General features: G+C 35.9%; 1 protein-coding gene across 1 annotated transcript; it reads right to left on the bottom strand.

Annotated features, from left to right (window-relative positions):
* Positions 1–5,839: 5,839 nt before the first annotated feature.
* LOC107016960 (putative receptor-like protein kinase At4g00960) lies at positions 5,840–9,268 on the bottom strand. Its single transcript, XM_015217264.1, has 7 exons — positions 8,866–9,268; positions 8,599–8,733; positions 6,996–7,150; positions 6,696–6,906; positions 6,330–6,564; positions 6,101–6,251; positions 5,840–6,016 (listed from the first exon to the last, which is right to left on the bottom strand). Exons 1-7 carry the CDS (start codon positions 9,266–9,268, stop codon positions 5,840–5,842), a joined length of 1,467 nt encoding a protein of 488 aa, XP_015072750.1.
* Positions 9,269–11,659: the final 2,391 nt, after the last annotated feature.

Genomic DNA, 11,659 nt, shown 5'->3' with positions numbered 1-11,659 from the left:
CCACTAACTTTATAATTATAAGCATGAATAGTCCAAAACGCCCCTTTAAAAACTTTAGCAGAATTCCGACCCGAGTGGACTTACGGAGCCTGTGACGGTCCGTCATGACTGTGACAGTCCGTCCTGCAGGTCCGTAACAAGGGTCAGAGAGTTAATTCTGTGGAAAGATTGGTGACGGTCCGTCATGCCAACGACGGTCCGTCCTGCCATTCCGTCGTAAAGTTCAGAGAGTCGATCTCAATACCCAAATTTTAAGAATCTAAGTGTTTTGGAACGAGACCCCCTCGACGGTCCGTCGTGCCCATGACGGTCCGTCGTGGGATCCGTCGACCCAGACAGTCATTACCAGAAATAAACTCTACTGCTCAAAATGACTAAACAGGTCGTTACAAGATGGAACTTGCCTAAAGAGCTCGTTCTAATAGGATTTAGCAAATCAATGGGAAAGATGCAACGCTGTGGTACTTTCATGGATCAGCAGTACTGTAGCTCAGGAATTGCTTACTACAATTGTATACTTCTAATGCTAAACGTGTCTGGGATGACTTCAAAGAGAGGTTTGAAAAATCTAATCTCACTAGAGTATATCAACTTTGGACAGAAGTTGCATCTCTAAAACAGAGTACTGATTCAGTCACAACCTATTACTCAAAACTAAGGGATCTATGGGATGAATTAGATGTATTAGTTCCATCTCCTTTATGCAACTGTGATGAATCTAAGCCTCATATTGAGCATTTAAATCAGCAAAGGTTATTAATGTTTCTCATGGGCCTTAATGAATCTTACAACCATGTTAGAAGTGACATTTTACTTAAGGAGGTTGTTCCTACTGTTAATCAGGCCTATGCCACAGTAATACAGGAAGAAAGTCAGAGGTTACTAGGTGTTATGGATGTTAATAAGGAACCTCTCACAATGATGGTCAACAAGAGGCAAGGTTTCAAAGAAAGGAAGCTATTTGACACTGCATATGAGCACTATGGTTACAAAAATCACCTCACAAAGGACTGCTATTGGGTTATTGGCTATCCTGCAGATTTCAAAAGCAAGAGGAAGCAAGGGCAAGGTGATTCTTATGGAAGCAGCACTGGTTTCAAAAGCTATGGTGACTTTCAGGGTGGTAATGGTCAAACTAGTTATAGATCCAATAATCAGCAAAATGGTTCAGGTTTTAGATCTTATGCCAATTGTACTACCACTGAAGGACAAGATATTTGATTCAATCTTACTGAGGAGGAATACAATCATATACGAAATCTCAGACACAACAATACCAGTAATTATACAAATACTGGAGATACAAATATTGGAGATAGTGGTGATTGCAAAGAAAACTTAGCAGGTAATGTATCTTTGACATCTGATGCTTATGATTATAGATGGATAATTGATTCTGGTGCAACTCACCACATCACATCATCTAAGGAAATGCTAGCAGAATTAAGCAATATGAATAATCAGAGGTCAAATACTGTCCAATTACCAACAGAAAATAAAGCTCAAATTATTAATACAGGTCATTCCATTATTTTGGGTTGCTATAAGGTGAAGAATGTATTGCATGTGCCTGACTTCAAGTTTAACCTGTTGTCAGTTAACAGATTGACCAAGGACCTATTGTGTAGTATCAGTTTCTTCCCTAATTTCTGTGTAATGCACGCACTCTCAAATGGCAAGGTGATTGGGATTGGTAGAGAACATGATGGTTTATACTTGTTAAAGAATCCAATAAAAGTTGTTGCCAATACTGCCATAAAGGATAAAAGTACTATAACATCATTGTGGCATTTAAGACTTGGGCATCCCTCTATTGCTGCTATGCAACACATTTCAGATATCAAAGATCACCTAACTGATTTTCCATGTTGTCACACATGTCCTCAAGCCAAACAATATATACCTGTATTTCTTGACAGAGTTCATAATTCTAGTTCTATTTTCCAGTTGATACATGTAGATGTCTGGGGTCCTTACAGGACTCCCACACATGATAGAAAGCAATATTTTGTTACAATTGTAGATGATTACAGCAGGTTTTCTTGGGCTTGCTTAATTCAATCAAAAATTGAAGTTTACTCTGTACTCAAGGATTTCTTTTTAATGATAAACACTCAGTTTGGCATGAAAGTGAAGTGTTGAGGTCTGATAATGGGACAGAGTTCATGAATTCAAAATGCAGTGAGTTATTTGCTTCTCTAGGCATTGTACATCAAAGGTCTTGTGCATACACACCCCAACAAAATGGGGTGGTAGAAAGAAAGCACAAACATATACTAAATACTGCCAGAGCTTTGAGATTTCATGCTAATATTCCTATTTCTTATTGGGGACACTGTGTAAAGGCTGCAGTTTATATGATTAACAAGATTCTCACATCAGTATTACATGGAAAGTCTCCACATGAAAAGTTATATGGTACTAAGCCACAACTAAATCACTTGAAGGTGTTTGGTTGTCTTTGCTTTGTTTCTCTACTTCCCAGATCTGACAAGTTTGCTCCTAGAGCAAAGAAAGGAGTCTTCATGGGATATGCAGAAACTCAAAAGGGATATAGGGTGTTGGATCTGGAGTCTCATACATTTCATGTCAGCAGGGATGTCACATTTATAGAGGATGAGTTTCCATTCAAGACACAGTTGACTTCACAACAACTTAAGGTACCCGAGTCAGTATGGTTCCAGGAGTTCAATAATGATGCACCTGTTTCTTTACCTCATGCTGATTCATCATTTGTATTACAAGATGCTACTCATCATGATTATTCAAACGAGTTCACAGACTCATTAGATAATGGAGAACAAATGAATGTTTCTGATAGTAATGAAGCTATGGATTCCACTGATGAAGTCACTGCTGACACATCTGCCCCTGAAGAATCTACACATTTTAGACATACTAGACCTAATAGATCCATCAAGCCTCCTATATGGCACAAAGATTATTTGGTGTCTAAGTCTACCAAACTGTCACATAAAGATGTGCCTTATTCTATTACTAACTATGCAGCCTATTCAAAGATTAGTCCTTCTTATATGTCCTTTCTAACTGCATTATCCTTGATAAAGGAGCCTGCTACTTTCAAGGAAGCATCTGGTTGCCCAGAGTGGATCAAGGCAATGCAAGATGAAGTTAATGCCTTAGAACAAAATGCAACTTGGACTGTGGTGGACCTCCCTCCTGGAAAGAAAGCTATTGGCTCGAAATGGATATATAAAGTTAAGCTTCAAGCTGATGGACAGGTTGAAAGGTACAAGGCAAGATTGGTTGCTAAAGGTTACAACCAACAAGAGGGCCTCGACTATCATGAGAAATTTTCACCTGTAGCCAAGATGGTGACAGTTAGAACCACTATTGGTGTTGCAGCCTCGCATGACTGGCCTCTTTATCAAATGGATGTGCATAATGCTTTTTTACAAGGTGACCTTCTTGAGGATGTGTACATGGAAATGCCACAAAGTTTTCGAAGGCAAGGGGAAAATAAAGCGTGTAAATTGCTAAAATCATTGTATGGGCTCAAGCAAGCCTCTAGGCAATGGAACAAAAAAACTCACTGAAACATTATTGACTACTGGATATTCCCAGAGTTCATATGATCATTCCCTCTTTACCAAGAGGGATGGGGAGGATATAGCTGTAATTCTCATTTATGTAGATGATTTGCTAATAACAGGGAATAGTAACAAGTTGATACATGAGTCAAAAGATTCTTTTCACAGCAGATTCAAAATGAAGGACCTTGGTGTTCTCAAGTTCTTTCTAGGCATTGAAATCATGAGATCCAAGTCTGGCATTTTGCTTAATCAAAGGAAATATGCCCTTGAGCTGATCTCAGATACTGGAACCAGTGGTGCAAAACTAGTAAACACACCTTTGGAGGCAAATGTGAAAGTTATGACTATGGAGTATGATGAACTTACTGGAACTACTGATGATCCCTTACACAAAGACATCACAAGCTATCAAAGGCTAGTTGGAAGATTGATATATCTAACCATAACTAGACCTGAAATCAGCTTTGCAGTTCAGGTTCTATCGCAATTTATGCAGCGTCCTAAGAGATCACACTGGGAAGAAGCTCTGAGGCTAGTTAGGTATATCAAGAACTGTCCTGGTCAAGGCATATTGTTAAGCTGCAAGAGAAGCCTTGAACTTGAAGCATTCTGTGATGCATACTGGGTAGCTTTCCCCAACACAAGGAGGTCTATGACTGGATATTTGGTCAATCTAGGGGATTCACTCATATCCTGGAAGTCAAAGAAGCAGCATACAGTAAGTAGGAGCTCTGCAGAAGCTGAATATAGGAGCATGGCTGGAGTGGTTGCTGAAGTCACATGGCTAGTTGGACTGTTGAATGAACTAAAAGTCAATGTGAAAATTCCTGTAAAACTACACTGTGACAGCAAAGCAGCACTTCAAATAGCTTCAAATCCAATTTTTCATGAGAGAACCAAACATATTGAAATTGATTGTCACTTTGTAAGAGAAAAGATCAAGAATGGAATGATACTACCTATTTATATTAACACTAAACAACAACCGGCAGACATACTAACAAAAGGACTAGGTGCAGCCTCACATCATTTCATGTTATCCTAGCATGGAGTCTTCAACATATATTCAAACTAAGGCTTGGAGGGGGAATATTGGATATTGAAGATTCTGTAGAAGATTCTAGAAAGAGTTAGTTATTAGTTTGTTACTAGTTTGTTGTGTAACTAATTTCTATGTGACATTAGGTAGCATAAGTGTGATCTATAAAAGAAGGCACTCTTCTTTCATTGTAGAATAATCTGAAAAGCAATAATAATAAAATCTCTCTCTTCTGCAAATTGATGTGTTTCATACATGGAAGAGCAAGCTTCCATGGATTCATTCATACAGTAACAAATTGATACTTTCAAAGTCTAGATAGTAAGACAAAAACTAAGTGTTGGAATTCTACCCTCCTGAATTTTTCAAGGGAACATGTAAAGACGACTTATTTCTGTTAACTTAAAATTTAATGATAAATAATTCACGCAACACTTTGTATTATTTATAGTCGTTCAAACAATACAAAGATTACAACCTCTGTAACCTATTGAATTATAAACTCTAATTTCTAGCTAAGAAATTACAAACTCTAATTTCTAGCTACCCAAAGACACAAAACCACCCCGGTTTTATATCTTCTAATGTTCTTCAAGTTCTACAACTTGTCAAACAAAACCTACTCACAAAAATCAGATTGTAAACAAGATTCTTGAATACAATCTTACAACTTCTCACTTAACTCGCAACACTCCCCAAGTTAATATCAAAACTCTTTCAAACCTCTTGATAGTGTTTTGATTTTCTCTCTATGTAAGTGCCCGATCTTCTTAAGTGAAACTATCGCCCTATTTATAGATTTGGACTTAAATCCAAAACCTATTTCAACTTGTGATCCATAAATTCTCCCGCTAACCAAAACTTTCAAAGCCTTTAAGACTACATTGTGAATGATGATTAAGTTAGAAGGAACATTTCTCTATTTATAGAGTCCTAAACATTTTCCTACAAGAAAAGAATTAGTCAATCCAAAATCTTTTCCTAAAAGGAAAACCTATTTATGGTAAGAAATCAGGACAAATAAAACCCAACAATTCTCCCCCTTGACCTGAATTTCTAACAAAATAAATTAGTAAAGGTCATTTCTAGTACTGAGAGCTTTTTCTGTAGATTTGTATCTTGATATTAGTTGATCATGATCTTCCGGTGATTTCAGTAATAGTTAGGCCATTTATACTTTCGCGACTCCTGCTACTGGGACTCGTCCCCTTATAGAAGTACGGTTCCAGGGGCACACAATTTACCTTCAACATTTCATTCTCCTCCAGTAAGGAAACCACCTGAACCATTGAAGGTCTGTCTTGGGATCGCCGTTGACAACACAAAATCCCAACAAGGATACAACTTCATTCAAATCATCTGGTTTATCTATCAGTGGATCCAGTAATTCTATGGCATTCCCTTCATTCCATAATTTCCAAGCCTGATCAATTATGTAAATTGTTTTAGCACAATATGAAACTTATGTGTACAGGTTGTCACCATAATCAGGGGATGATATACTTACATAGCCTACTAAACCAATATCATAGGTTGGGTGCCGATAAAGCGAATTCCTTTGGCCACTCACAATCTCCAATGCCAAAATTCCAAAACTGAACACATCTGATTTTGTTGAATAATGTCCAGCTTGAATATATTCAGGAGACATATAGCCACTACAGCAACAACATAAGACAGCTATAAAATATGCACAAAAATGTAGCGTTAATGATAATGAGTACTATTCTACTTACTATGTTCCAGCTACACGGTGAGTCTTGATTTCAACATCTTCTTCAAATTCCCTTGCCAACCCAAAGTCGGATATCTTGGGTGTCATCTCACTGTCTAACAAGACATTGCTAGCTTTTAGGTCCCGGTGGATTACTGTCAACCTCGAGTCATGATGCATGTAAACTAGTCCTCTTGAGATTCCTTTGATAATGTTTAAGCGCGTTGGCCATGTTATTGTAGCCCTTCTTGCAGCATCTGCACATGTAGAGAAAACAATTACCCTATTTTACTCTAATAGGCCTAAAATTTCTGTCTTATATGGCTTTTCCATATCAAAATTAAACACATATAATTGTAAAGCAAAGTTGTTATTTAAGATGACCTACAAAATATGACCTTGTCTAGGCTTTTATTTGCCATGAACTCATAGACGAGGAGTTTTTCTATTCCATGAATGCAGTATCCCAACAACTTCGTCAGATTACGATGCTGTAGGTTTGCAATTAATTTGACTTCATTTTCGAACTCCTCAACTCCTTGACGCAAAGCCACGTCTTGCTTCTTCACTGCTATTTCGATTCCATTCTCCAGTACACCCTACAGATTTATGTATCATTTGGGTATTAATTGTGTTGTCTAAGTTACTGTAGTATGCATGTTCATGCTTGTCGAAAAAAAATACTAACCTTATATACATCGCCAAAGCCACCATGCCCTATCTTATTAGACGGGGAGAAATTGTTAGTGGCTGCAGCTAGATCACTGGAATCATATGCAATGACATCTGTTCCCTGCAGCAAAGCTCCTATAGAATTTTCTGGTTGATTGATTTCTGGTTCATCTGGTCAGATGAAGATATTATTTTTCAAAAACAAATATATCAGACAATAATGGAAGCGAACCGCGAGCTAGGTTACAGGGTCATGTGTGCTCTTAAGTAAATTTTATTTACAGAAGAAGATGCTTTTGAAGAATGTCTCTCTTCAATTCCTGTTGTCTCAAGAGTTAAAGGAGGTTTTGCTCATTAATGGTGAAACTAAGGCTGGGCTGAAAAAAAGAAGTATGAAAATCATATATTATTATAAGTGGGAAGCTCTAACCTTAAAAGTTGAATTATCATTTTGCCCCTCCACCAAATTAAAATAAATTAATTTATTTTTTAAATACTAATATTTAATTACATAATGATAGAATATGAAGTCCAACAACTACAGTTTAGTGTTTTAGTTATGACATTAAAATTATAATTAATTAGGTTGAATTAAATTAGAGTACAAAACAATAATGTACGTAACTCTTCGAATTTTGTGATTCTTTGAATTTTGAAATTAATATAAATTTATCTATTATGAAACAATAATGTATGAAACTCTTCAAATTCTGTGATTCTTTGAATTTTTGAAACTAAAATAAATTTATCTATCATGATTCAATATGCACCATTAAAAATTTTTGGTAGGTGAAAAGACAATCAAATATCACTATAAATACCTGTTAATTGCTTCCTAGGTCATCACATTCTTTTCTTTTCTATCATCTACTATTCTCTTTTCTTCTTCTTAGATTTATGATATGAATACAAGTTGTTAAGAAGCTAAATGAGGAGAAGAACAAATAACTTCATTCTGAAATTAGAAGAGAAGCTTTCANGAAAAGACAATCAAACATCACTATAAATATCTGTTAATTGCTTCCTAGGTCATCACATTCTGTTCTTTTCTATCATCTACTATTCGCTTTTCTTCATCTTAGATTTATAATATGAATACAAGTTGGTAAGAAGCTAACTGAGGAGAAGAACAAATAGCTTCATTCTGAAATTAAAAGAGAAGCTTTCTTAGAATATAGTTCAACTGTTAATTAACAGTATAAGATATGACTTATATATTTCTTTAGATCTTTCTTATGTTATATTATGATTTTATGTTTTTTTTTTCATTTTGGAGTTACGGTATGGTTGTCCAAAATGGATTGGTATGCAACCCATATTTTTACGTAATTATGTATTATTTTGCATTGTTATGAAAAGAAAAATTCCTTATTTTCGTGTTATTATTTTTTTTAAGTTAATTACAAAAGTTCTATTAATACGTGATGAGTTTGATAATATTTGAATAGTTTATGCAAAATATGTTTTTGTTTAAATAGAAGTAATTTAAATAAAAACATAATAGTGATGTTAGGGGAAATAATAATGATATATATATATATATATATTCGTAATATTCACGTGCAAAGCACGTGTCGAGAACTAGTAATATATAAGCAGCGAGAGGTGATTTATTTTACCTGGCACCTTTGTATGCGTTGATCGACATGCATACCCAATAAATGAAAATGAGATAACTACTGTCAGAACTAATACAAAAATCAGTGATATCGATCCCTCACTCAATTTTCTTTTCCCATGGGAAACAGGTGCATCTGTTCATAAGAAAGTAAAAAGGTGTTCGTTGTTTTCTTACTCTTAATATTCTGTTGATTCAAAGTTAAAGCTTTGGAAACATTCAGTAAAATGCTTGAAACGACATATCACAAGTAAGCAATCATTTTTACCTTGTTTTCCATTTGCCATCCGTATAAAAATGTCGTTCCCTGCTCTCTGTGAACGTCTCATATCCAGTAAATCTGTCAACCAAACGACACATTTGGTTCCATTGATACTAGTATAGGCCGTACACGATCTTTCGAGTAAGCACTTGTGTTCACAGTCCTGGGGGTACAACATTCCCCAGTATGTAGCTTTATCAGGCAACTTCAGTTCAGTGTTCTTGACAAGCACGTCTTTATCATTATAATTAAGTGAGGTGTTTCTTCTACATCCTTGCGTAAAATTCATCTTGTTCCATTCTGCTGGTGGAAAAGCTGAAAACATATGATTGCTCTGTTGTTTCACAGCACTTTTATGGACAACTAGTGAGAGTGAAGTGCAATTAAGCAGTGTGCGTGTTTCATACATGCTAATTTAAGAGATAAAGACAAAAACTTCACAAAATGACACATTACTAATCAACTGATGTTTGACAAAAGACTATCTAAGGATTGTATTAGCATTAAATGAAAATCTGTTTACAATTTAATTTGGGCAAATGAACTCTCAATTTGACATATAACATTTAAAGAGAACGTCGAAATAATCTTCGTAGTTTAACTTCTTCTTTGCTCTATTATAAATAAAATTTTCCTCTAAATAAAACAGTTCAAGGCTCTATTACAAATGAGATCTGGAGAGACACAATGTATGTGACATTGTGAAGTAAGAACATAAAAAATGTAAATTTTCAATGAAAATTATGTAATATAAAGTTTAAAATGATAAATCATGACTCAATTTTTAAAAATATGACGATATTGAAATAGTATTGCGATGAATTTGATAAGTTAACAAGTAATATTAAAATAGATTATTTTAGTGCTTTCAATTTGAATAAGACGCCAAAGCAAATTTCATCTTTTTATAAATAAACTGTTGAATCCATCCCATTTTTTAGTCAACTTTAGCTATTCAATTGGTACAAGCAATTGTTAAAAAGGAATAGTAATTGGAGTTGAAAAGAAAAGATTTGGTAGTTGGCAAATTGGTAAGATTTGCAACCATTTTTGACTTTGCTATATTTACCTATGTCATTAGTGACATAAGCATGGTTTTATCCTTCTATAAATAGAGCATTCTTGTTCATTTGTAGAACACACCAAGTTAGAGAGAAAAACCATTTTGAGAGCAAAGTGAGGTATTCCATAGACTATACAAGAAAATAGTCTGTGAAGAAAAATAGAGTGTGAGCGATATTTTAGTAAGACGGAAACCAAAAGAGTGTTGTTCCTTTTGAGTGTGTATTAGTCACTTTGAGTATTGTATTCGTGACTACACAGTGTAAAGTTCCTTACTATAGTAATATCAGTTGCTCCTCTTGGCTCGTGGTTTTTTCCCTTATTCAGAAGGGTTTCCACGTAAAATTCTTGGTGTCGTTATTTTCCCATTTTATTTCCATTACTTTTACCATATATATTTTTGTGCTTGTCCGCGTTTTCCCAACAAACTAGTATCAGAGCCAAGGTTTTATCTGAGTATGCTCTGTGGTTGCAGCACAGTCTGAACTTCCACATCAGAAAAGATTTACTTTGATTTGCGATAACTATATTTTTTGGGGAAAACAATGGAAGCCAACACAAGTAGAATGGTTACTTTGAATGGTGTTAATTATGCCATTTGGAAGGGGAAAATGGAAGATCTGCTTTATGTTAAGAATTTTTACAAACCAGTATTTACCACTGTAAAGCCTGATAATAAAACAGATGAAGAGTGGAATCTGTTGCATAGACAGGTCTGTGGATTCATTAGGCAATGGGTCGACGATAATGTGTTGAACCATATTTCTGGGGAAACACATGCTCGAACCCTATGGGAGCATCTTGAAAGTTTGTATGCTCGAAAGACTGGCAACAACAAAATGTTCTTAATAAAGCAGATGTTGAGTTTGAAGTATCATGATGGTTCTCCGATGACAGACCATCTGAATAATTTTCAGGGGATAATGAACCAATTATCTGCTATGGGCATCAAATTTGATGAAGAAATTCAAGGCTTGCTTCTACTTGGTTCCCTACCAGATTCATGGGAAACATTTAGAACGTCATTGTCAAATTCTGCTCCGGATGGTGTGATCTCTATGGATTCCGCCAAGAGTAGTGTCTTGAACGAAGAGATGAGAAGAAAAACTCAAGGTTCCTCTTCGTCGGATGTCCTGATAACTGGCCCCAGGGGGAGAAATAAAACTCGTGGTTCTCAGCATAGAGAACAAAATAGGAGCAAATCCAAAGGCAGACTTAAGGATATTGAGTGCTATCATTGTGGCATGAAAGGGCACACAAAGAAGTTCTGCAGGAAGTTGAAGAGGGAGAACAAAAACAAAGAGGAAACTAAAGAAGATGGCAATGAAAATTGCCTAGCCACCGTCACCACCGAAGATCTTGTTACCGTTCTTGATGCAAACATGATAAATATTGCTTGTGATGAGTCAAGCTGGGTTGTGGACACTGGTGCCGCATCTCATGTGACATCAAGGAAGGATTTTTTCTCTTCCTACACTCCTGGTGATTTTGGAACCTTGAGTATGGGTAATGAGACTGTTTCTAGGGTGGTTGGTATTGGTACAATTTGTTTGGAAACTAGTGTTGGAACTAAACTAGTTTTGAACAATGTGAAACATGCTCCTGATGTTCGTCTGCACCTAATTTCTGTTGGTGTTTTAGATGATGAAGGATATGTTAGTACCAACGGTGATGGAAAATGGAAGCTCATTAAGGGTTCCTTGGTTGTGGCTCGTGGTAACAAACGTCGTGGTCTATA

This window comes from Solanum pennellii, chromosome 1, assembly GCF_001406875.1.
Source record: "Solanum pennellii chromosome 1, SPENNV200".
NCBI classification, from domain to species: domain Eukaryota; kingdom Viridiplantae; phylum Streptophyta; class Magnoliopsida; order Solanales; family Solanaceae; genus Solanum; species Solanum pennellii.
The sequence above is the reverse complement of the archived record's forward strand: the minus strand, read 5'-3'. Positions and strand labels throughout refer to the sequence as shown.